The sequence below is a fragment of the Durio zibethinus genome, chromosome 19, assembly GCF_047325235.1.
Source record: "Durio zibethinus cultivar Kanyao isolate XHJ-2024 chromosome 19, ASM4732523v1, whole genome shotgun sequence".
NCBI lineage: Eukaryota > Viridiplantae > Streptophyta > Magnoliopsida > Malvales > Malvaceae > Durio > Durio zibethinus.
The window spans coordinates 23,697,046-23,724,366 of record NC_143180.1 but is presented as its reverse complement, the minus strand read 5'-3'; the positions used below and the strand labels follow the sequence as shown (position 1 = coordinate 23,724,366).

The 27,321-nt window shown below is 34.2% G+C and overlaps 3 protein-coding genes and 1 pseudogene across 4 annotated transcripts; 1 reads left to right on the top strand and 3 right to left on the bottom strand.

Moving 5' to 3' along the window:
* Nucleotides 1-161: 161 nt before the first annotated feature.
* On the bottom strand, nt 162-2,161 carry LOC149513566 (uncharacterized; annotated as a pseudogene).
* Nucleotides 2,162-3,974: 1,813 nt separating this feature from the next.
* On the bottom strand, nt 3,975-6,865 carry LOC111309649 (uncharacterized). The gene is made up of 3 exons (XM_022908649.2): nt 6,698-6,865; nt 5,418-5,455; nt 3,975-4,292 (listed from the first exon to the last, which is right to left on the bottom strand). Exons 1-3 carry the CDS (start codon nt 6,768-6,770, stop codon nt 4,179-4,181), a joined length of 225 nt encoding a protein of 74 aa, XP_022764384.1. The 5' UTR covers nt 6,771-6,865; the 3' UTR covers nt 3,975-4,178.
* Nucleotides 6,866-8,158: 1,293 nt separating this feature from the next.
* Nucleotides 8,159-15,699, top strand: LOC111309982 (SNF2 domain-containing protein / helicase domain-containing protein / F-box family protein). The gene is made up of 9 exons (XM_022909032.2): nt 8,159-8,713; nt 9,947-12,553; nt 12,651-12,864; nt 12,950-13,237; nt 13,327-13,386; nt 13,475-13,605; nt 14,409-14,523; nt 14,932-15,079; nt 15,315-15,699. Exons 1-8 carry the CDS (start codon nt 8,268-8,270, stop codon nt 15,076-15,078), a joined length of 4,008 nt encoding a protein of 1,335 aa, XP_022764767.2. The 5' UTR covers nt 8,159-8,267; the 3' UTR covers nt 15,079; nt 15,315-15,699.
* A 474-nt stretch (nt 15,700-16,173) lies between these two features.
* Nucleotides 16,174-27,307, bottom strand: LOC111309984 (PH, RCC1 and FYVE domains-containing protein 1-like). Of its 2 annotated transcripts, XM_022909033.2 has the most exons (9): nt 26,628-27,307; nt 25,496-25,582; nt 23,842-23,931; nt 23,127-23,207; nt 22,768-22,962; nt 20,552-22,687; nt 18,569-18,715; nt 17,164-17,546; nt 16,174-16,594 (listed from the first exon to the last, which is right to left on the bottom strand). In XM_022909033.2, exons 1-9 carry the CDS (start codon nt 26,688-26,690, stop codon nt 16,462-16,464), a joined length of 3,315 nt encoding a protein of 1,104 aa, XP_022764768.1. In that variant the 5' UTR covers nt 26,691-27,307; the 3' UTR covers nt 16,174-16,461. The 2 variants fall into 2 exon arrangements, with proteins under 2 accessions (XP_022764768.1, XP_022764769.1); XM_022909034.2 differs by lacking the exon at nt 23,127-23,207 and having other exon boundaries at nt 26,628-27,297.
* Between the last annotated feature and the right edge of the window lie 14 nt (nt 27,308-27,321).

The window sequence follows — 27,321 nt, the reverse complement described above, 5'->3', positions numbered from 1 at the left end:
TATGTAAGTTAACTAAGAGGCATAAAAAAACTATTTTAGTATACATAAAAATAACATATTATAATTATTTTTTATGACTTTGCATATTTTGAAAGCATTGTAAAATCTTTTTATTATCAATATTACAAAATATATCTTTCTTTATATATGTAATCAAACAATCATTCATCCAAAAATCTCTCATTCGGTTGCACAAACAGTTCTTCACAATTTTCATAGCAGAAAAAGTGCTTTCAATTAATGAAATAGAAATTGGTAATATCAAAGCTAATTCTATAAGTAAGTATACCAATGGACACATAAAATGTTTCTTTGTCTCAAAAAGTTTCACAGAAAGGTCACTAATACTTTTCAAACTTATAAACTCATAATGAGATCTTAAATCAACAATGTAAATTTCAAGTTGATTGTCAAGAATTAGTAGCTCAACATTAAAAAATTCAACATGATGAAATTGAGCAAGATGATCAACTTTCCCTTATCAAAAGCTACAAAAGAATTACAAGGATTTAAAGAAGCCACACAAAAAAATAACTCTATATTCACATCATTAAAATAATTGTTGAGCTCTTGAAGTTACATATCAATTACTGTATAAAATAACTTAACTTGATAATAACGTAAATAAGTCATTGTTAGAACATTGTGTCGAGGTCTTTAACGAGATACAAACATATCATCCATTTTTCGGATGCCAATATTATTTTTCTCATAAAATAAAGAAAACTCTTTATGCAAAGATTCCCATCCATCATTTCTCATCATTTGTAGTTGTTGCTTCGCTACTTGTACTAATGCCATTGCATTCACAATATCTTGATCTCACCTTTGTAATGCCAAAGACAATTCATTTATAATCCCCAAGATATTTTTCATCAAATGCAAGTTAAAAGCAAAGTCAAAAGATTGAGTCAAATCTAATAAGGTAAAAGCTTCACCTCTTTACTTCGAACTATTTCCATCCTCCACAACAATGTCAAGCACATCAATGATGGAACTAAACATAAGGATCAAATTTATCAACGTCCCATAATGTGAACCTTATTTTGTATCTCCAACTCGTTGAAGATTTTTTTCTTAGATTAAACTCTTTCTTGAAGAAAGTTCACCAACTTGTAATACCTCAACAACTTTATCAAGTTGTTTTTCTCAAAGAACATCCTTTTGTTTACATGAATCTCTAACAATATTCACCACATTTGTTATAATATTGAAAAGTAATGCAATTTGAACATGATTCTTGGCCACGACTACAAATGTCAATTGAAGTTGATGAGCAAAATAATGAACATAATAAGCAGATGCATTATTTTTCATGATCAAAGTTTTCAATCTATTGAATTTACCTTACATGTTGCTTGCTCCATCATAACCTTGCCCACGAACCCTTGACATACTCAAATTATGCTTAGAGAATAATGCTTTAATAGTTGCTTTAAGTGACAGAGCAATTTTATCACTAACGTGTATTAAACCCAAAAAACATTCAATAACATGCCCTTTAGAATTCACATAGTGCAAAGCAATAGCAGCTTATTCTTTGATTAAAATATTACAAGATTCATCAAGTAAAATGAAAAATAATTCATCTCTAAGATTTTCTATGATAGCATTGTAGTCTCAAATGCTGCAGCACGAACAAAATCTTTTTGAATATCATGTGTTATTATTTTTTTAATTTCTCAGTGCAATCTTCAAGAGAACACTATTGATGATTTCATTATTATTGACAAAAAATCTAAAAAGGTCAAGAAAATTTCCTTCATTATGAGAATTCTCATTTTCATCTCTACCACAAAATACTAAATCTTGACATATAAGAAAGCGAATACAATCAAGTATCGCAATTAAACGAATACAATCAAGTTCGATAATCTTTTCGTTCTTGATCAGATTGTTTTGCAAAAATAAATTGAATATGTTGTTTTTGATTTAGCAAATCTTGACAACACTTCCAAGCTTTGTTATAAGCACTATTAGGATCTCTAACATGAATATCAAATCTTTCTTTCTTTTTTCAATTTGTGAATCCATTTGAAACAAAACAATTACCACTTGCTTGCTCTCCAATATCCGTTCTATAAAGATAACAACATAAACAAAAAGCAAAATCCTTCTTTATACTGTATTTCAACCAATTAACATAATCTTTGAACCACATATAAATAAAACGACGTAATGCATTTTTAATTTTACTTTGAAAAAAATTATATTCATGAGGTTGATATGTACCTTTTTGCAAATAAGCTCTTCGAACTTTGTCTCTATCATTAGCATTATAATCCAAAATTTTTTTCGTAACCCAGGATCCAAAGAAAGATTGTCTAAATTTAATTCAATACAAACTTGCTTTATACAATGTTGTATGCCACTAGTATTGATTCCAGATGATTTTTCAAAAATTGACTTTCTTTTAATAAGATATTTCTTCGTAACTAATTAAATTAAATAATTTAGTTTATGTAATTTATAAAAAATAAGAACACATATTCAAAATATAATTATATATGTTAATAAAGCTCAACTGACCCTATATTTGAAATATATGAATAGAAATACAATTCATATATTGTAATCATACTGCTATGTAAGAAATTGGATATAACTTCTAATTAATTTTATAATTTTCATATAAAAATTAATTTTTATCAAACTTAAAATTACTAGTTGAATGAGTAATAACTAAAAAAATAAAAAAATATATATAACATAAAAAATTCAAATATGATAAAAAAATATAAATACTATCAATAATTATTTCATCAATATAACAAATTTCAAATAGTAAATAAACACTATATATAAAAATATATAAAAAAAATTGATTGACTAATTATAAAAATATATAAAAAAATAACTTACTCAAATATCTTGTTAGAAGAAGAATATAACTAACTTGTAATTTGTTTCTTTAGTTTAAAAGCTTTTTTTCTTTTTTACTTCTTTAATTTTCTTCTTCTGGTTCACCCTGTTTTCGTTTGAAAAACCTGAAAGTTGCAAGAGTGGGGTATTGGGGAAGATGGACGAAAATGAAAACCGGTTACTTTTTATTTAATACAATTCTGCTTTTTTTTTTTTTATATATATATATATATTGACCTTTGAATAGGTTTTTATACACATCTATCAAACTATCACTTCCAATTAATGAAGTTTGACCTTTATATAAATTATATATATAATTTTTTTTTTTGAGTCGAGGCATTATAAATGAATTAAAATTTTTAAATATTTTTATAATATAATTTTGAAAGGATAAAGATTTCAGTGGAGACAATTACCCCTAATGTGGTTTCATCTTTATCTATCCTTTTTAATTAGATATAAATTAAATATAATATAAAATAATTATTATATTACTTTATTTATTATTTTATACATCAAATATGATTTTAATATTTTATTTTTGTATTATATTTATATCATATTATTATATTATATTTTAAATTACAAATTTAATCTATGATCTCTTTTATACAAAAAATTTTTTTTATAAATTTGAAAAGATTTAGACACTAACATTCTAGAAGCCAAGTAAATAAAGATTTAAACCATATTTGATATACAAAATTATAATAAAATAAAATATAATATAATTATAAATACAATTAAATAAAATAATATCATTTTATCTTATGTTTAATATGTACAAAAATTAAAATAAAATAATTTATTAATCAAAATTATATTTTCTCGAAGTTTATAAAATTTAAATTATTAATATAATTTTTAAAAAATAATAAGATATGTAAGCTCAATTTTATACATTAAAAATAATTCTCTTTACTTTAAGAGGATAAAATTATTTTATACCGATGATAATTTTCATTATAATCATATCTTTTTTATTTAGATATAAATCAAACATAATAGAAGATTATTATTATCTTATCTTCTTCGTTATCTTATACATCAAACATAACTTTAATAGTACATTAAGAATTAAAGAAAAACACAAAGCAGAATAGAGCATGTTCTGTAATGTTTTGCTTTCACTAGAGAAACAGAGAAGGAAAGCAAAAAATTTTATGCCAAATTGAAGTTATATTTTCAAATTTTCACTCACCCCAAGGCAAGAGAGAAACTCAAAAACAAAGCCAAAGGCTTATAAACGTTATACACCTTTTATCTAAGCTAGCAGCTTCCTGAAAATACAATCTCAACAACCAAAGAATGGTTTAGTATGACTTTCCACAATGAATCAAACTACCAGCACCCAGAAAAAGACCGAAAATTGCTGCGCTACTGAGAGTGGTTTGCCCGATATATCGAATCTTCAGAAGTCCAGGGACCTGTACAATGCCAAAATATGAGATCTTGATATGCAAGAATAGATTGCAAATGCATGAATACATACATAAAAAAATGGACAATACCACCCTAAACCTATCCGTCTTTCAGCATTTAACTTAATGATCGAGTACTAATTAAACCCACCAATGCCATCAAAGCAATCCAAATTGTGCCTTTATTATGTTACAGAAGAGCTGATCTTTTGGGGTTGAAAATATAACTTCCAGGCCTTACTCCCCTTTTCATTCTTTCTATATGTATGAAACCGCTTTTTTCGCACAAAATGCATCTCAAGGTCTACATCATACAAGACGTAAAAATCTGAAAACCAAAAATCCAAGAATAACTAAAGAAGTTGTTTGTTCCCACATCAATTGAAACCCTAACTCAAACCACATTTATTGTGTGAGGTAAAACCTGAAATAAGAAGGGAAGATGTTCAATAATTCAAAACAATGACGAATCCAATCATCAAGGCCCATACCAGAATCACCCTGCCAAAGCTCAAGTGAAATTTCATAGACCATCCCCTCAACAACTTTATACAGAAAACACAGCAGCTAATGCAGAGATGCTTCCCAAGAAATAAAATGTGCAACCAAATTAATTGGATTCTAGAATTATGTATCACATGACAATAAGTTCACAAAGTAGATAAGAACACACAAAATTTTGTTCAGAGTCAGGCACAAATTCAACTAGAATAAAAAAAAGAGCAAAAGAACCCGCAATTATCACTGAGATGTCATTTGAAGATAACATAATCTAATTCTAGAATCTAAATTAGTTAACTGCCCTTGATTCACATGAAGCACAAATGAATGAGATTTGAAAGCAAAACAGCAATGCAAAATGCAATGGGCTTCAAAACTGTTGACAAACCCATTTTAAGTCATTACATGGCCAGATACCTAATTCTAATCACTTCTGTCATCGAGGAACTAGGAAAAACAGCAAGACACAGCTATCGCTTTGTAAGGGTTATAGAAATATGGATCATATATTGATGGAAGTTTCATTACTGCTAGTGATTGGGGTAGTAAGTTACCTACATGAATAAAAATGCCAATACAGAATCAACATAATTTCATCTGTTGAAAGAAGAGTAAAATATTGGACATTACCTTATACCTAATGGCCTCGTAAGTCCCATATACAGAACCTGCACAAGCACAATCAAATAAATGCAACTTATTTACGGTTCCAGAATAAAAGATTAAAAACAAGTTATTGTAACATAACACGATACACTAAATCATTATAATGAATCATGTAAAAAATAATGGATCCAGGAAAGGAATACTTCAAAGTAACAAAGATGGCAAGTTTCTACAAGATACTAATAGTAATAGAAGACACCCTACAGTTATCTAATTCCCCTCCTAATTCATCCATCCTCATCCTTCTAACCTCTCTGAACATTCAGAGCACATTATCCTTGAATGGTGCCTCTTTCTTTACATACTAAAAAGTAGTAGTGCTGCATGTTTCTCAATAGTTGTACATTATGCACATATGCATTAAACTCTGGCACTATGTCCCCAATGATTAGAACTTGAACTTCCAACCTAGAGGTCTCAGGTTTGAAACTCTTAGGAAGGATGGTTTGGGATAAATGGAATGGGAGAGGGCTACCTCTCTATGTTTAGCAGTAGCCAAAGTGCAAAAAATAAGTAACAATGACACTGTTCTAAATCCGTAAATTATAAATTCACAATACGTTTGTCTTTTAATAATTTCTCTTCAATTTACTCGCACTATGTTTCTTACATATCACCACTATCTCTGTACCAGACAATTTCACTTACAAATTGAAACAAACCATCAAACAAGACAATTTCGTGATAATATAAACACAATATTCAACAGGACTATTGCTTTTCAATGTTCTCAATAATTAGCAAAGCATATATGCTGGTTCCACTAAACTCATTGGAACCATAAAACAAAACAAAAGAATCAATAATGACAAAAAAAAAAAAAGAAGAAGCTCAAAACAAGTATTTAGCTAACGAAAATAGTAGTATGACCTTTTTTTTTTTTCTGTTTGGTCAACAAAAATAATAAAAAAAAAAAGTTAAGAAAAGAAGCAATTTTTCACATTGGTTCCAAATTAGGACCATGAAACTAAAATCAGAAAAATTCGTAATAAAAAAAAAAAAAGAAAAAGAAAGTGCTATGAAAACACTTATTACTTGTTCAAAAATCCTAGAGTTTAGAAAATTTAAACATATTTCAGTTGATGAATCACTAAACTAAACCAGCACAGATAATTTCATGATTTTGGCAGTATTTCGAAACGATTGTAATTGAAAGAAATTTAATTTTTTTCCTAATTTTCAGTAACTAAAATAGAGCAATGAGGTTTAGGGTTTTAGTGAGTAGTTGAAGAATAGGAACTTACCAACGGCGCCGCCAACAGCTCCTCCGACGGCGACCCCGGTGGTGACGCGAGCCAAGCAACTGTCTCTTGCCATGTCGGTGGTATTACGTCTTCCTTGTTCTTCGTTGGTTTTGTTTTTTTACGTTTGAGTTCAGCCGATTTTTTTTCAAAGTATTTTGTAGGTTTATACATACATACATGTATATATATATATATATATATATATATTAAGCCCTTTTAGATAAAAATGGCAATTAGTTGAGTTAAGGGAGTTTTTGTTCGTTTCGAATTTGATCTTATTTATAAGAATTTAATTTAATTTAATTTAATATCATAAATATTTTAATTTGATTCGATTTGGTATTAAAATATTATTTTTATATTTAATTTGAATTATTTATATATAAAATTATGATTAAACTCATTTGATCTAAAAGTAATAAAATATTAATTTTTAATATAATTATAAAATTAAATAAATATAAAATATATAAATTAAAATTAAATAAATAATAAAAAATATTATATATATATAGAATAAAATCAAACGAGATAAATTTTATATATAAAATCGATACTTTATTTTTGAAAAAAAAAAATAATCTTATAAGATCAGATTTAATTGAAATTCGATAAATTTAGATTTGATTATCAATCTTATTTTGAGACATTATTTTCATAATTTTTATTATTATATTTAATATAATTATAATTATTTTAATATCAAATAATTAATTAATAATGTACATATATTTTACCAAATCTTTTAATTACTTGAAATTATTATGTATTCGATAAGATTTATTATTAATTAAAATCAATCTCTCTATGAAAATAATATTTTGAGACAATATATAAAAGTTAGAAGGAATGTATTGAGCAAAATCTAATATATTAAATAAAAAATAATTAAAATTCATGTTTTAGTTCACTTTTGATTAAATCCAATAAAATTATCTCAATTTTTTATTTTAAATTTAATATGTTAATTTTGAATTTAAAATATATAAAATACATTTTAATTTGGTGGTACAATAATAAAATATTTTATCTAGCCTTTTTTTTTTCTTTTTGAACTTTACTTTTATTTATCTTTAAAAGTAATATTTTTGTTTAATTAAGCCAATGGATTTTATCCAAGATTTTATTTCCAACGTCAAGATCCCCTGGTTTTAAGATCACCTGTTTCTTTTAGTTTGACCGTTGTAGCCGTTGGATCTATGAAACCCAGCAAACTTAATCCAATCCAATCCAATCCATGGGCTCACACTGGAAAGGAAAAAAACCATCAAAACACAAACAGCCAAAAACTAAAAAATAATTAAAAGCTAGAACCCCGATTTCATCACCCAATGGACAACGGTGATAAAAACAACCAATAACAACCTAAAGCCGTACACAATAAACACTGTAACAAAACCCTAAAAATCGTGGAGCCCACACCTCATCCAATCTAAACTACCTTCCCTTCCCCAAAAAACCGACTTCAAAAGTTCGTTCTTTCTTCGTCGTCGATCGTTTTCTTCTTCCAGTAGGAGAAGAAACAGACGAACTGTACAAAAAATTTGAAAATTTTTCATGAAGTTATCCGATGGACGAAACCGTACCAGATCACATACTCTGCGGTTACCTTTGTACGGTTCTCATGGTTCCCCCTAAATCCATTGCTGCAGCCATCCCCTTCTCAGCTCCTTGCCACCTCAACACCGACGACGACAACGGCATTTGCTTCCGATGCCAAAACGGCGTCGTTCTTTGTGGAATTCGAAACGCTCACGATAATGCGGGGAAGTCGAATAAGAAAGGGAGGAGGAAGATAGGGATGGTGAATGGGAGCATAAGTGTGGTTCATCAAATTCATGCATTGGTGGCTCATAAGTGCTTGAAGATCCACGCTCGGGTTATGAGAGTGGAGGAGAGAGAGAAGGAGGTTAGGGCGGTCGTGCTGGTGGATGTTTATTTGCCGGTTGAGTTGTGGTCCGGTTGGCAGTTTCCTCGATCCGGTTCTGTTGCTGGTTCCTTTTTTACCCACTTAAGGTAATTCTTTTTTGCAATTTTCAAAGACCAATTTGATTAATTTATTGTGGAAAAGTTGTGAAATTATAAGGAACCTACTTGTTTCTTCGCACTGAGTTTACGGAAGTTAGGATGCTAGAGTCTTGTCAGTGAGGTAAAGTGATGGGGTAGATATTGGTGCCAAGCTGTCCGCAAGGGATAAAACCCCAAAAACATAAGGAAGAGAGATAGGTCAATGACAAAGGCGGGGAGTTTCTTTTTTCGCGTTTGTGCTTTAATATTCAAGTCAGTGTTCGGTTAAGAAGTAGGAAGAAGAATAAAGTGAAATGTTTGCATTTAAAATTAAGAGTTTTCAGTCAATTTAGAAGTACCTGGATGGGGCTACTTACACATGTGTGATGGGGATTCTGTACCTAAATGGCCCAGGATAGGGATTAAGGCTGGCCTCGTATGCCCGAACTCAGTTGGCAGTTGACGGTTTACTTAGGGTATGACAAGTCAGCACTCTCGTGCTAGTAGGTAAGCCACCTAGACCTCGGGATTTCAAGTCAACATGTCTGCTTGGCTGAAATGATAAAATACCCCCACTTATCAGCTGACTTATACTATGGAGGGAAAAGTAAATTTTGCCCTTTGAACATTAAAATGCCCGAACAGTGGATTCAGTTTTAGAAGTAAAAGTTCATTGATAAAAACTCCTTAACGAGATGATATTGTGTTAGCTTGCTTGAATTTTATTGTTTAGGAATTGGGATTTTTTTGTCACCTTTATTCTTGATTGTGAGTTTCATTTGTGCACCATTGAATTGTAAGTGCTCTCTCTCACATCTATTCTATTGGCTAACTGCAATGTTCCTCTTAGAGCAATCTGTGCTGAAGAGGAGTGGATATAACCTGACGGATATTTAGATTGCGGAAGGTCACATTGTTTATATTTAAATTATTAATTGTAGAAATCTTGAATGGGAAACCTTTTTATTTTGTATTTTATGCTATAAGCACTGCAAATAACATAGCTAAACGGGTAGTTTCCTTCTGGGTAGAACAGGTTTTTTTTTTTTAATCCTTTTGCATTGCTTCCTCAACAAACTAGTTTCAGTTTTATGCATGAAGAAACTAAAAGTTTTAATTGTGGATGCATTGTGCTAGTAACCCAGTTAGTTGTATATTTCATCAGTTAAATGAGTTATTTTGCCCTTAAATTTGCACCAATTTGTCTCTTTTTTCCCCTCTAAAGCAGTTTTACTTTTTCAGCTGTGATTGGAAGGAGAGAATTTTTATGCTCAATAATGGTATAGAGATTGGTAACGATGGTCATGGAAATGTAAGGAGCATCTGGAGTGTTTCTGACTGTCATGTTCTAGGATGCAAGTTGCATTGTAATGGTGTTGACCCTTTGAATAAAAGGCTATTTGAGCTTCATGACATTTTCAAGAACTTGCCTAGTGTCACAAACAAGGGAATGGCTTATTCTTCTAGAGTACAACCAGCTGATGACACTTGTACTTCTGGCATTTGGGACATATCTGATGATATCCTGATTAATATTCTAGCTGCACTTGGCCCAATGGATCTTAACAGGGTAGCAGTGACCTGTCGCCATCTAAGGTCTTTGGCTGCATTGATAATGCCATGCATGAAACTTAAACTTTTCCCTCATCAGCAGGCTGCAGTTGAATGGATGTTAAGACGTGAACGGAATGCTGAGGTTTTACGTCATCCTTTGTACATGGAATTTTCAACAGAAGATGGGTTTTCTTTCTATGTTAATAGTGTTTCTGGCAGTATAGTTACTGGCACAGCTCCCACTATTAGAGATTTTCGTGGAGGGATGTTCTGTGATGAACCTGGCTTGGGAAAGACTATAACTGCTCTATCACTTATTCTGAAAACGCAAGGAACAATGGCTGATCCACCAGAGGGTGTTCAAATAATCTGGTGCATGCACAATGGTAATGATAAATGCGGTTATTATGAGCTTAGAGGTGATAAATTCACTTGCAATAATATGTCTTTGGCGAAAAGGACTACAAGTCAGAATGTTCTCAGGGGACAATCATCTTTAGGAAATTTTTGTCTCATAGAGGATATAAACCATCCTTTGTCTAAAAGGGCCAGGCTGATGGATCCAGTGGAGAGAAGTGCTGAATTTAATGATTCTTGTTCTAATAGAAGAATAAAATCACAATCAGCTTCATACTCTGAGCCAGTAACCTGGGCAGTTCGATCCTCAAGGAATTTGGGTCACATCAGGAAAAATCTTCTTTATGCATATGATGGACTGTCTGGTTCTTGTAAAGGAAAAGCAGTTGCGAAGAATGAACCTATAAGGAATAGATCACGACACATCTATTGGGGAAAGCAAGATGCAGTGTTAGATAGTTGTTTGAGACCTGGGAAGGGTACTGCTGGTCGAAATATGTGTAATGAAACTTGGGTTCAGTGTGATGCCTGTCGCAAGTGGAGGAAAATTGCAGGCTCAAGTATGGCTGATGCTAAGGTTGCGTGGTTTTGTAGCATGAACACTGACCCTGCACATCATAGCTGTACTGATCCAGAAGAAGCATGGGATCATCATCAGTCTATAACATACTTGCTAGGATTTTTCACCAAAGGAACAGCTGGGGGAACAGCTGAAAATGTGTCATTTTTCATCAGTGTTCTCAAGGAGCACTATGCTGTGATAAATTCTAAAACAAAGAAAGCCTTACTTTGGTTAGCTAAACTTTCTACCGATAGGCTTTCTGAAATGGAAACAATTGGTTTGTCAAGTCCGATATTAGGCACTGGTGTTGCTGGAGATGCATTTGGATTTCATAAGATATTTCAAGCATTTGGTCTTATAAAGAGGGTAGAAAAGGGAATTAGTAGGTGGTATTATCCACGGACTCTTGAGAACTTGGCATTTGATTTGGCTGCTCTCAGAATTGCTCTTTGTGAGCCATTAGATTCTGTGAGGTTATATTTGTCAAGAGCAACATTAGTTGTTGTTCCATCTAATCTAATTGATCATTGGAAAACACAAATAAATAAACATGTAAGGCCCGGTCAGTTGCAGCTTTATGTATGGACTGATCATAGAAAACCTCCTGTTCACAGTCTGGCTTGGGACTATGACATTGTTATCACTACCTTTAATCGTTTAAGTGCAGAGTGGGGTCCCCATAAGAGAAGTGCACTGATGCAAGTGCATTGGCTTAGGGTCATCTTAGATGAAGGGCACACCCTTGGCTCAAGTCTTAATTTAACCAACAAATTGCAAATGGCTATTTCATTGACCGCTTCTAGTCGTTGGTTACTGACAGGAACACCCACTCCTAACACACCCAATAGTCAACTGTCACATCTTCAACCATTACTCAAGTTCCTTCATGAGGAAGCTTATGGTCAGAACCAAAAATCATGGGAAGCTGGTATTCTTAAACCATTTGAAGCCAAGATGGAAGAGGGTCGGTCAAGAGTACTGCATTTGCTCCGTAGATGCATGATTAGTGCAAGAAAGATAGATTTGCAAACCATTCCTCCATGCATTAAGAAGGTGACATTTGTCAATTTCACTAATGAACATGCAAGAAGTTATAATGAATTGGTAGTTACAGTGCGGCGCAATATTCTAATGGCTGACTGGAATGATCCTTCTCATGTTGAAAGTTTATTAAATCCAAAGCAGTGGAAGTTTCGAAGTACGACAATTAGAAATGTCAGACTGTCTTGTTGTGTGGCTGGTCATATAAAAGTAACAGAAGCTGGTGAAGATATCCAAGAAACAATGGATATTTTAATTGAAATTGGTCTGGATCCTCTTTCAGAAGAATATGCTTTTATTAAATATAACCTCCTTTATGGTGGTAATTGTCAGAGGTAATAATTTGCTTTTGAGTTTCTTTGTGGCTTTTGTTTCGGCCATTTCCTAGCATATAGTCAGATTAAAGGTTATTGTCATTTTGTCTTCTGATAGATGCAATGAATGGTGCCGTTTACCAATTGTCACCCCATGTAGGCATCTTTTGTGCCTTGATTGTGTTGGTTTGAACAGCAAAATGTGTACTTTACCTGGCTGTGGTTACTTATATGAGATGCAGACTCCTGAAACACTAGCACGCCTGGAAAATCCAAATCCCAAGTGGCCTGTTCCAAAAGATCTTATTGAGTTACAACCTTCGTATAAACAGGTAGGTTGGTTCTTGTTTAATCATTTTGTTTTCTAATTTTTATGCTATATGCATCGTTACAATTACACATTTTTGTGTTTCTTAGGATGACTGGAATCCTGATTGGCAATCAACCTCTAGCAGTAAAGTTGCTTATCTTGTGGAGAGGCTGAAAGCTTTGCAGGAGGTTAATAATGAGATCTGTTGCTCTAAGGATGAGGACAATGATGCCAAGCACATTGATAAGTTACTTTGGCCTTCACAGAGTAGCAATATGGGTGTGCCTTTGCTGCTGAATTGCTCTAGACTGGGCAACAAGTCATACAAGACACTACCAGAGAAAGTTTTAATATTTTCTCAATTTCTTGAGCATATACATGTTATCGAGCAGCAGGTAGGTGTAGTTTACCTTTAATTAGGCATTAGTGTGCTTTTTATTTTCCTTTTACCAATGATAGATGGATGACGTTTTTCTTTTGGCAGCTAACTTGTGCTGGTATCAAGTTTTCTGGAATGTATAGTCCAATGCATTCTAGCAATAAGGTACATTTCTTCTCTTACCTTCTTTGTAACTTCTATTTTCTTTTACTGTTTGTGCAATCCTTGAGTTAATTAATATCCACTTATTCAGATGAAGTCACTGGCCATGTTCCAGTATGATGATAGCTGCATGGCTCTCTTAATGGATGGGAGTGCTGCATTAGGTCTTGATTTGAGTTTTGTTACTCATGTATTTTTAATGGAGCCAATCTGGGACAGAAGGTAATTTTAGCTTACTCCTATAGTTGAAAGTTTTTGGGTTTCCTAGCTAAAAAAGAAAAATAAAACTCTAAAATAGAAGGTAATTTTATTTCATCAGTTTCCTGCAAAAGGTTCTGTAAACCTTGCTGTTAATGATGTTATATTTTCAAATGAAAGGTAACAACATTAGTTTTCCAGTACTCAGATCCAACATCAAAGCTTATGCATTAGTTTTATCTCCTGCCAAACAAAAAACTAGTTGCTGCATTTTTTTTTCCAAGTAAAAGGGGCCAGAAGGCCTGGTTGACTGCAGCTATCCATAGGCATGACCATCACCACCAACCTCTAGGGAACCAATAGCAGGACAGGCTTAGAGAGGCCTGCTGAAAATGGACACTTGTGGCCTGCTGCTAGGGCCATAAGTGTTCAGTAAACGGGTTAAGCCACAGTCTGACCCTTACCTTACTGGGGGTACAGCAATGGAGGAGCTGGTTTTGTATCCCACCATTCAATGTTGTCTGACTCAAACCTTGACCATCTGGCTATCAAAACACTTGAAGTATGCTTTACACTATGTCGTACTAGCCATAGTCTGTCCCCAACCTCACTGAGGGTACAATATATTGGAAAACAATGGCTAAAGATTAATGGGCATTGCTTTTGTGCTTCAACATCCAATGTTGTGAGCTTGAGCCTTGATCTTCTGGTTAGCAAATCACTCGGAAATATCTTTTAAAGAAACACACATTTTTCTTCCATTCTTATATAAAAAATGTACTTTATTATCTACTGATGGCATTGTGTACCGGTTGAAACCTCATCAGCATGGAGGAACAAGTCATTAGCCGTGCTCATCGGATGGGTGCTACCCGTCCAATTCATGTGGAGACTTTAGCCATGCGTGGTACAATTGAAGAGCAAATGTTGGAATTCTTGCAGGTGCGTCTCTTGTCCAAACTTCTATTATCAAGACAATGACTTGATAATTTGACATAATATTATTGTGCATTATACAGTTGTAACATGAGAATGTCATTATATAAATATTTACCCAGGCCCTGCTAAATTGACCCATGTGTGTGTTTGGGTGGGTGGCTGCTTGAGAGAGAGAGAGAGAGAGAGATTCCAGGGCACTTCTAGCAGTTGTTGGAATCTTGTTTGATTGATTTCAGTGCCTACTTATATTTTCTGTTCTAAAATTTTAACCTGGAGGATCCTCTATATCTGATTTACCTGGTGTCTTTTTGTCTTTTATCTGGATCTTTGACTTTTATGCATGTGCATTCCTATTAGCTAATTTCCTAAAATGTTCTGAACTCAATTCAATCCTTAACAACTCCTTTACAGGATGCCGATGCATGTAGGAAAATTTTGAAGGAAGAGTCTCAAAGACCTGGCCATGAGGGTGCACGCAATTGTCGGACACTGCATGATTTTGCAGAGAGCAATTATTTGGCTAGACTTAGCTTTGTGCGTAGATATTCAGCGTCATAAGGTATGTACACTAATGCTATTTTCTCATTCAGTTTATTGGTTTACATTGCTGCTATTTGCAGCAATTCTTTTCAATTCCAATTAAAAGAAATTAATCCTTCATTTAGTTTGGCAAAGCTTTCATTCTCATAGTAATCTAGAAAATTTTGATGCCTAAACCTATAGGAGTTGTTCTTAAATATTGTAGGGGAAGAAACATGTTTGAAATTTATTTTTGTGGCTTCAACTACGTACAGGGCCGTTCTTCAAAAAGGATAGGAGGGAGGGCATCTTTTGAACGCACAGACTATCATCTTCAGGACACGACTTGTTGATGTTTGCCATGACGGTTCTACAAGTTTAATGTGGCTTTTTCTTACGTCAAAAGGTTCTTTCAACTAAGATGAATGTCTTTTGATGCGAAGAAGCAGCTAAGAGTCTAGTATTCTATCATTAAATTTTTTGCCGGTGCTTTACATGTGAAACCACTATTGCCTTGTTTTCTCTCATTCTTCTAATTATAATCCCACTTGCAACATCTTGAAAACTACATGCAAGGAAATAACTTCATTTGGCCAAAATAATGATAAATATGTGAACTGGGTTTGAAAGTTCAGTGATATCAAAAATAATATTTTATAATTATAGTGCATGAAAATTGAAAAGAAAATATATAGAAATTTTTGTCTCTCCTTAAAAAGGATTGAATCCGAGTTTCAATCTCAGCCTAACACTTTTGCATCAGTAAATCCAACAGCTAATCACTTCCTAATGAGTGAGGAAATTCTACAAGATTCTCCTGCACTAAAATGGCAGACAAGGTGTTTGTTCTATTCAAAGATTGTAAGGAAAATGAGGATAATCATCTGCACCTATTCTCCTCTTGATGAGAAATGGCAACAAAACCATTTCAGTAAAATCCTAGACTTCATGAGATTCACCAGAATCATATCACTTTCGTTGTCCAAAGTCATCAGATTATGAGGGCATGTTTCATTGAAGGAAATGGTGATTATGGGATTTGATTTGCCTGCATTATGCTTGAGGACATGGATACCAAGTTTGGGTCTTGATGTTGAAAAAGAACTTTAAAAAATTTTAGCCAAGGGAAAAGAATTTAATACAAACAATCTGATTATCAGTTATTTCTTCTGCATTTACAGTCTCTTTTGAATACAAAGAATTCAATCAATTCTACCATCAAACAATAGAGTACACAAAGATACATTTACAGAGGGAATTGAAAGTGCCAAAACCAAGATTGCGTCAACAAATTGCTACACATACCCTCGCATACTAAAACAAAATGGAGGGCATCTGAACCTTTGCCTCCTTCAGTCTCAAAAGCAGAAACCTGGAATGCCGAACGTTGGATTCTGTAGCCTGAATCTTGAGTCTGGCAGGTTAATGAGATAACCCTTCCCTCCCCACACCAACACTAGGTTTGTCAACTATGGGAACGTTATACCGCTGATACACTCTAGCCCTGTTCGCTGCCCACCACTGTTCAGCTTGCTTTTCACTGAAATGCTTCCGACTGCAGTCATGAGAACAATGACCAATAGTCAAATGATTTTCAAAGGCAATTCATCAGTTACTTTTTACATGGCTCCTCAATGGTTAAGAAAAGTGGTTTGCAAGCAGCGCAAGCAATAAACAAGGACCACTGACTAGAACTAAAATAGATTTAGGATGAATAAAAAAAAGATGGTATGAGGTTTAGGGTACAATGATGCTTCTTGGCAGGGTTTAATCCTTTGATTTAGACTGCTCTTGAATAAGAATAACCCGTAAGACAACCCTGCACTCTTTCGCATTACTTGCCTAAATAACCAAGGGAAGGGGATTAGTGCAGAAAGAGGCCAGTTCGGCTGGTAAGTTATGGAACAGCTGGAGAAACTATAGACAACTTAACACATGCATTATCAGAATTGAAGGCTACAGTATTAACAAGATAACACATTAGTTTGATCAATCACTTTAATTGACGTTTTAATCCTTTTCCCCCAATGCATTTTTGTTCAGACAGTTGGGCTTTGTCTGATTTTAAGTGCAAAAAGTCCATGTAAGAATTAGAGAAGAAAGTTGGCAGTGGTTATAACAAACCTGAACTGAACACGTTTAAGATCTTTAACACCTCCAGGCAATGCAACAAGGGTAATATATACACCAGGCTCATCTTGCTTAACCCATTCATCCCCATGAGTGGGTTCAGCTTTTGTAGTTTTGTTCCTATTCCTTGCTGTTCCATCCAAATGATACACTTCAGTGTGAATTGAATGGTGGTTAGTAATAGTTCCTGACCCGTTAGAAATCACCAGGCTGTTTGATCCATTTGAATCTATTTCATGGCAACACATGGGACCACCCAATTGCTCACTGCCTAGAGAAGAAACATCCCAAGGAGGAGTGGAGCTAGAATAGCAAAAGGAAGGTGAATTGCTGCTTCGTGCTGCTCCAATTGGTAATCTTTCGGCCATATCCTTCAACTGCAATAAACAAGCAAACAAATTCAAATTTGGACGAACCTTGATCCAACCAATTTACATCGTCCACATAATGAAGTGATACTGACATAATTAATTGTTAAAAAAGAAGTATTTAGGTATAGAAACCCAAAATTGAACAATAATTAACCAAGCATTTTACATCTCCATATGGATGCATTCTAACAATAGTTGTGAAAAGTGGATAGGTTTGCAAGCAAGTAGAACTAATGTAGCTGCAGATGCTCTTGCAGTTGTTATCCGAATTGGGTGTTCACAAATTTCATGAAGGAAAGCATATAAATCCGGCAGCTATCAGTATGAGTCTCCTAGATGCTAAAAGAAGTTACTTTTGTCCACTTAGAAGTGGCTTTTCTTTTCTTTAAGAACTAAATTTCCCCCTAATTCAATAGAAACTTTAAGAACTAATGTTGAGCATGCATCCCATATTCACGATTGACATAGTATAGAGCATCTCATAAATGTCCTAAACAGTATGCTAGTATTAAAAACTAAGAAGCCAAAATTATGATTTTGAGGCAAAAGTAGCTACATTGAAGAGGACATAGATCACCATTTTGGAAAGGTTTTCAGCTTCTTTTCGTGATACTATTAACAGATATTTAGTAGGTCACAAAGGGAATGACTTGGTATTTCAGGGACTTATCATCTTTGGAAGCTTTGATGAATGGCATTTAAGTCCCACCAAGAGTGAGGGAGGAGGCAGGCTTTGGAGGGACTCGACTGTGGAGTGGGTATTGCAAGATGAAACCTATTATTTACCGACCCTTTTCCATCCTATCCAGATCTCATTGATCCATATCAGTTACTTCAAGAAGTTCTTAATTTTACCACCCTAGACTTTTGAAGGATTCAACACCTACATGAGACAAATGCACAATGGCTCATAGGATGACCTTCCTATAAGTCATTGAAACTAAAGACTAGCTATAATCATGTGAAAACAATAAATAAACAGTTAAAAACCTCCATAAATAGGCTTTAGGAATAAATCATTAACTTACTTGAGCAGTGAGTGACTTTATGACTTCCTTTGCTGCTTTGCATTTTGCAGTCTCTTCTGTTGCTACTGCTATGGCTTCCTTCAGATGTTGAGTTGTTCTTTCCAGCTCAACTTCTTGAAGTTGTGCCTTGCGAGTAAGTTCCTCAACCTAAATCAGATGACCAATTACGTGCAGCAAACAAACTTAACTCCAATGTGCAAAAACCAAATACCAAAAAAAAAAAAAATCAGCTGAATATATTCCTGTCTAACATTTAAATCTAGAGCTTACTTGCTACTAACTTACTGTCTGTAAAATTAAGTAATGAAGTAGATATGCATGTGACCAACACACAACAATCATTTGCCCCACTGTTGTATCCTTTGAGCCCTATGACAAAATACTATACAGGTAAACTTTTATTAATTTGTATTCAACTGCACAGTGCACAAGCATGTGCCTGACCATGGATAATGCATGAATCTAGATGTGTATTATGTGAATAAGCATCACCATTGTTGAGTGATGTCATCCCATATAATTTCAGTCTTAGGTTCCTGTGCTTTATATTCAAGTTGCACCTCTCCACCTATTTGCCAATTATTTTTAGGTTAGATGCTTAATAACCACGTCATCTAATAATAACTAGAAATGCTATATCTCTTCCCATGCAAATGCAATCAGAAAATTATACTTAAATCTTACTATTAGGATCAAGTGACAGGTGGAAATATAAGAATCATAAGAGATGCCAAATCACGAGCTTTCTTTTGCTTAACAGTATTTGATTGGGAATGAGCATCATCTAATTCCAAAGCTATTAGGGCAATGTGAGAAACGAAGTGATACAGATAAGAGTTATACCAATATCACTTTGCAGCTGCTCACTGCACTCATCAACTCAAGACTTCAAGTGTTATACCAAACAAATGTCAAAACATCCTAGTTTTTGTTTAGAGTTTTGCTAATGGGCCATTATCAAGATCCAATCCCACTAAAGTGGGAATGTTGGATTGAGGCATGATTTCAATACACTTACCTATTCAAATAAAAACTTCTACCAAATATCCTTTTTCATTCACAATCTAAATATTGATATAGTTCATATTTCATTTTCTTTCACCTAAATATGCAATCACATCCATGCACTACGAGTTTGAGCACTGTAAACAATGCAAAAACCATTGTCAATGCAAATCGTTTAAAAACAAACTTGACCACTCAACTAAGCAATGGTTTCTATTAATTTACAATTTGTTTTCCAATAAAAGGAAAACCACAGAAAAGGTACTAGGATAACAGGCCTTTGCTCAAAATAAATTTCTATTCTGTAGGCACACAGCCATAGCCTAAGGTTTGAGCACAATAAAACAGAGCTCTATTATTCATATATTTATGCTATGGCTATCAGGACCACTCCCAAAAAGAGTGAAGTGCGCCAGAGATTTGCCAAGTGCTTCAATTAATCTTAAAAACTCAAAAAATACAGCAAATGGACTCATAATGATGCACCCCAAAATTGCAAAACCAATCCTCAGTGTATTTCTTCTCATCTTTCAAGCAAATTCTTGGTTCTAGCACTAACCATATAAAATAACTAGCAATGAAGCACCATTAACAAAACTTGTAAATGAAAGTACTATAGATTGGACATCTAAGCCAAATGTTTTAAGTGACTTGCCCCTTGCATTGAATTTTAAATCACTGCCAAACTAAAAGTGTTGAAATGTCAGCTTAGATGTCATACCTAATAGGCTATTTTTCTTTTTCTTTTTCCATTTCCTTACTGTATACTTCATACATAAAATTACTACTTATATTGATATATTTATAACTTTATATGTATTAATTTGCATACAGAATTGACTGAGTCTCAAACTTTTTCATCCTTCCACAACATATTGACAAGTTCTATAACAAATAATGCTGAAAATGAACAAGGGATATATAAGAGCTAACAAGACACAAAAATTCCCCTGCAAATAATTTAAATTGTAAAAATACCTGAGTTCTTAATTTAACTACTTCTTCGCTTAGACCTTCATTTGTCCTTTTAGCATCATCCACAACTTTCATTGACGAAAACCCTGACAGAGTTGGTGTTGGTGTTGTAGCACGAGGTGGGCTGGATCGTCTTGATGTAGGTGATGTTGCTCGAGATACTATTCGGGATCCAGGAAGAGAAGCTGAGAAAAATTTTTTAGATGGCCCAAATAGAGCATTCGACGTTTTGGAGTTGTTTTGCGAGGCACATTGAGAAACTCCATTTGGGAAGGGTGAAACTCGAGTGCTATTGAAATCCAATCTCTTGTTTCTTTTGGAATATCCGCCTTCCAATTCTTTAGATGATTCAATTGAAGCATTTCGACTAAGTTGGGCATGTGTTCTTGAATCGAACTTCTCAGTCTTCTCTACACCTTCATTTAGTCCTTGATTCATACTTCCTCTTCTACTCAGAGCATAATGAGTTGAAGAGTTGGTTTCAGAAGCTTTTGTGAGTTTGGCAAAACAACTATCACAGACACGATAAGGTTTGTTAGGATTTGGTGCCACGGAAGCCTTAAAAGACTTATTGCTGCTGCATGAATTGCAAAATACGAGTCCACAATTATAACAGTTATGACGTTTTCTTTTGAAATTAAACAAAAGACGGCAGCCAGAACATTTTGATTGATCAACACTGGAGACTGACTTATGAAGACAGATAGCTGCAGTAAAACTAGAGCCACAAACAATACTCTTCACCTGCTTGTCTTTTAGAGCTTCAACAAGACACGGAGAACTTCTATCATCAGTATCACCATGACCTAACCGTCCATTTGCACCTTTTCCCCAAGTGTAAACTTCAGTTCTTGAAGTTAAAACAGCAACATGGTAGGCACCACAAGCTATTTCTTCAACAAAATTCTTTGTAAGCTTCCCCTCAACACGGGTAGGGAGTTTTCCATCAGCTTGAGAATTCCCCAATTGCCCATAAACAGGACTCCCCATAGTATAGACATGGCCATTGGTGGTAAGTGCCACAGTCATGCTATGTCCACAGGATACTCGACAAAAGTTAGGCTCAACCAGAGCAGCAACACAAGTGGGCACCAATCTAGCCTCTTTGTCACCATGTCCAAGACGACACTTATCTCCGTCCCCCCAAGTAAAAAGTTTTCCCGAAGAGCAATTACTGGAGGTTGAAGACCCAACCATAACTTCAACAACAGCAGCAGTGTGCCAAACACCACAAGCTGCTCGGACGGTGCGTAGGCCCTTAAGGGATTCCACTTCCCTGGGTACAGACACACTTTTACAGTCACCATGTCCTAAAACACCAAATGTTCCATCACCAAAAGTAAATAATTGTCCAGCAGAAGTGACAACAGCTGTGTGCCATGGTCCACAAGACACTGAAGAAACATGCATTCCCTCTAAAGGTCCATTTAATTTCTTCGGGACCCATTGGCTTGTTTCACTTCCATGGCCAAGTAAACCAAAATTGCATGCGCTACCACCCCATGAATACATTTCACCAGAAAGTGTTACAGCACAAGAATGGTATTCTCCACACGCTACATGTTCAACATTTATATTTTTAAGAGAATCTATAAGTTTTGGATGGGAGACATCAGAATCCACACCATGCCCTAATCTACCACCGAATTCCTCTCCCCAAGAGAAAACCTCTCCTTGTTTGGTTACCAATGCAGCATGTTGCCCACCACAAGCTATGTTCTGAACATCCAAAAGAACTGCAGATTCCAATGCTTTAGGCAGAAGAGAATCTATCTTAACACCACTGGAATTTCCAGGTCTATTTATTCCTCCACCTAACACACCATCACCAGTGCCTTCACCCCAAACAAAAACATCCCCTAAAGCATCGCCATCATAGTGACCAGAACCCTGACTTGACGAACTAACAGCACTTGATAAACTAACTCTGAAAGCATCCCCATTCACACCTTTTATGCGCCCAGCTGCTCCATCTGAGCCTGCCGGTGATAGAGAATGGATTGATCCACTAGTAGATTCTGAAGGATATAAAACCTTGGGCGGCACAGAATACAATATTACATCAGATAATGCCTTCTCTAAACCGGTTTTAGGAGGACTCTCATGTGGAGTATGAAGGCGAACAGAATCCATCCCATCCTATATCAGGAACAAAAGAATTCTCTCACTAAATATATAAAACATTGAAGTACAGCACAGATAATGGAGGGAAAAAGGACCTTCTGTGAACTACCACCACTACCAAATGGAGAGCTCAGTGGTGAACTTCTTTGGGTATGTGCTCTAGGACTAGTTGCTTCAGATGAAACTCCATCACTTCTAGATACAGCTCTTCCTTTCCTAAGATGGCCACGTGATATCAGTGCCTTTAGACCTGTAAACCAGACTTCAGCTTCATCTTTATCCTTGCAAATCTGGTACGAAAGAGAAGTTGGATTCATGGATTATAAAAATAGTTTTATCCAACAAAAATTTGGTTATTAATCAACAATGACATGACTATGCATGTATGGAGAACCAAACAACTAGAAATTAGGTGCAACACAAGTCTAGTAAGGATTAAAAATGGAATGCTTACCAAATCTAATGACCTATCATTATATATAAGAGAAAATGATTGGTATTCTTTTTCAGGCCGAGGATACCTCTGAAATATTGGCTGCAATGAGAAAGAAAATGATCAATTAAAATTAAAAAAAAAAACCCAAAGAGATGGTAATTTTTATTTCTCATTGCTAGAATTAAAATTGGAATTCGATTAATGAACTCCAGCATTGAAATTTTTTAATTGAATCAAAGTACTTCACATTAAAACTTCTCACATCAGAAATGAAAAGTAAAACAACCCCTCATCTAAATACATCTGTGTCATAACTCAGGAGTCATGCAACTGGAAGATGTAAGCTACAAATATGCATACTACTAAGACAAATTACATTACATCCCTTTTCAGTTTTGATGTGGATGACCAAACGCGTGAAACACGGTAACCTACCTCAAGGCATACCATGTTACTAATAGCTATCATTGAGAATCCGGAACCCAACCAAACACATATCTTTTTAAATTTAGAATTTTGCTAGTAAAAAATACAAGTAAACGCATCCATTCAATTCAAATTGAGGAAAAAAAAAACCTCACTAAACAATATGCAAAAGCAAAAACCATAAAACATCGTGCAATCATTCTTGTGGAGAATCACTTGAATTTATGCAGGCTTAGTCTTTAGTGCTTGATATAACTGACCCATGTATCAACAAGAGTGCAGAAAAGCTTGACAGGGATAAACTTACAGTTCGCTGACCAGGAATAATTCTGGAGACATGGCTTAGTTTAAGGCATTTTTCCTCCTTCCCAGAGATCCAGATTAGAACAGATTCATCCTGAAAAGAAATAAGGAAAATACATGTGGCATAAGAAGTTTTAGGTTACAGTAGGTTCTCCATGCATACAAGCATCAAGATAACCGTTCTTCCAGAAAGAAACAAAAGAAATGAAATGTAGCCAACAAAATTCAGCAAAGACAGATTATGGTAGTCTTCTTGCTACCAGCCCCAAAATATCATTCATAAGTTGGACAAATGCCATACAATATGAGCATATACAAATTACTCATATATTTGCTCAGGAAAGCAACATTAACAGAAGAACAAATTACATTTCAAAGAAGCCAACCCAGGACCCTTCTTCCCTTTTTAAATAGTATTGTCTTTTTCTTCCTGATACAGTTATCTTGGTTTTGCATGTTTGATTTTTTCTCATGTTTGCTTATACCCAACAAAATTGCATACAAAGATTCGTAAAAATCTAGTAAAAGCATAGAAATACCTAAGGATAAAAGTTGCGCAATACAGTAATTCCAGCAAGTATTGAAGCCCTCATAAGAGCTCCTTTATCACAAGATTGATGGTTCACTGCCAATTGTTCATTGATCTTCATTGATACAAAAACATATATGTCTCAATGAACAATTTCCAATTTTTTCACTTGTACTATAACATATAACTCTTCTAAGCAATGTTGCTTATAAGGCCAAATTCTCAAACCCATTTCTAAAGCTTTCGTGGTAGGAAGGATATAAAGTTTTTTAATGTACTGTTTAGGTTTCATAATCACTTTCCTACATTGTAGCTTAACCATTGGATTAAAATTTTTGCCTTCCTCATTTCCATCCTCTCAACCAACCAAAGCCTAAGTGCCCAATATGTATATAACACAGTTACGATAGAACAATTGAAGACTTAGAATAATACAACTTGTAAGCAACATGAACCCCCAGACTTGGTTGATGAGAAACAGGCAATGGTTCTACAAGATATATTAATTGCTCATGTGTGAATGTTAAGTCACCATTTTGTTAGAAGTTACCTTTCTTGCATGTCGAACATATAGAAAGCTAAGGTGAACATAACAAATTACTTGTTTTTTTATAAGCTTTTCCACTAAACTTTATAAAACTCTAGGTATGAGGCTTCTATAATTAAGTTTGTGAAAAAAAAAATAGAGAAAAATAACTATGCAGGGGTTGCTAAACAATCTTTTTAGTTGTATTAATCTGAAATCTGGTAAACCAATCTGCATAAAACATATCAGAGCCATTCCATCACTGAGGAGAGATCATCTAACACCCATTCCCAATATAGTTTTATCACAAATTTCTGTTATTCACTTTCAGTAGAATGACAGCCCTTCGGACATCTAACTTAACCAAAAAGTGATAAATATCATGTACTTTTCCAAAAGCTCCATCATGAAACATAGTTTAGATAAATAGTAAGACAGAGATAGCTAGTCGCCAACAAAGATGACTTCTATGAACCAAAGCTACACAGATAAGGAAAAATAGTTAATAAATAGCCATCTACATAAAAATCAAATTTTCAGCTTTTATTCACAGAAATATATGCAACACTTAACATATGAATCTTCAAATGTATTCAGTCTTACATTAGACAGCCTGAAGGGACAAAATTTGGGCTTTCCCCTACGACCATATTTGAGCAATGGTGCTCCTTTTTTAAGGGCAGTGATGGCCTGTGGTAAATACAAAAAAGAAAATTTTGAATTAAAACATAGAAAATCCAACATGCAAACTGAATTTTAGATGGAAATAAAAGATTGCCAATTGTAGATCTCTATAAAAAGAATTTATTGAGGAAGTAAAATATGATCACGAAGTTATATGCAAGTATGAAACAACAAAAAAAGAAAACACAGTGAGCATCACACTTGTACTTAATCAGTAAGTCCACCAGAAGCCAAAAAATAATGCCAATCGGAGAATGATCTTACATTTTAGTGCAGTTTTGATTTCATATAAAATTTATGAGAAACAATATTAATGGAAGTCAGATATGTTTCATCCTGAAGCTCCAGGAAGCTATGACTAATTATTCCAGTTAATAGCAACATAATTTAATACTTTAATTAACAGCTTATACAATCTAAATTATTTATTTCATATTTTCCTCAGCGTGGCATTGCCATCAAGTTTCATCTTGCTATATTTTAAAATAAACCCACATTTAGCAATCATAAATCAATATTTGGTTAAATATATTCCCTATTTGTTTTCTTTTCTTCTCAAGAAAAATGTTTTATCTTTTTCTTTTTTCTCAATACGTATTCTTTCTTTGTCATCAGTCAGATGCTGGCAGGGCAAAATGGCTTAAGCCATCCCTGACATTCAAATGCTAGCAGTAACTTAAAATATTTTAGATACATATAACATTCAAACAAGGAAGTCATTATTTCCCTGTCATTGTAGCAATTAACAATCATTCCACCCAAACAACAAAAATAAAACCCACCAAACACAATCATAGTCATATCCAACTCCATTAATCCAAAGAAAAAACAAGACAACAAATCCCCAATTTAACGACATACTTAACAGCTAACAATTTGAACCTACACAAGCAACAACCATTTTCCATTTCCCACATTGTCAATTTACAGGTTAACACATTATAAAAGAAGACAGTAATACCATACATCACTCTATCGGGCTGCATCCCAATCAATTTTCTTTTATTAAAAAATAATTTAAAAATTCTAAAAAATCAAATAAAAATTTTACCAACTCAATGTCCCTCTCCGGTACACCCGCCGCCCTGGACTGCTCCGCCGTCACCGCAGCCATCCTTTACGACTTCACCATTTACTAAAAATTGATTTTTTTAACCAAACAAACCCTACTCTCCTCCATCACTTCACCCAATGCACCCGCACACACACGACAAAAATCTATGTTTTAAAAACCCTAGCTCGATCACAGCTAACTCCACATTTCACATTGGCAACAGACTTTGAAAAATCAAAACTCAAAAAGAAAAATCCTTAAAAAATAAAATTTTTTTATTAAACAAAAAAAGAGTTGAAATCGAAGTGAAAAGAGAGAGAAAATTATTTAATTTTTGAAAAAAAATCGACAAAAACTAGGGCGAAAAAATGGATGCCGGGTTCTTGAAGCGAAAGGGACAAATAGAGTAAAGGCAGGGAAAAATAACGGTGAAGAAAACGAAGATTCTCTTTCTCCCTTTTTTTTTAAGGCCAGTTTGGTTCGAGGGATTCTTTTCAAGAAAACGAGGAAAATGCGACGGAAAAACAAAAAAAAAAAAGAAAGTGAAAAGGAAAATGAAAGGAGAGAGAAAGGGAAGGCTGGCAGATCAGCTGAAAAGAGACATAAGTGGGCAAGGAGAGCTCAAGTAAAGAGAGAAAGTGAGTGAACGAAAGAGAAAGAATCTGATGGAAAAGTCTGTTGAAAATGATGG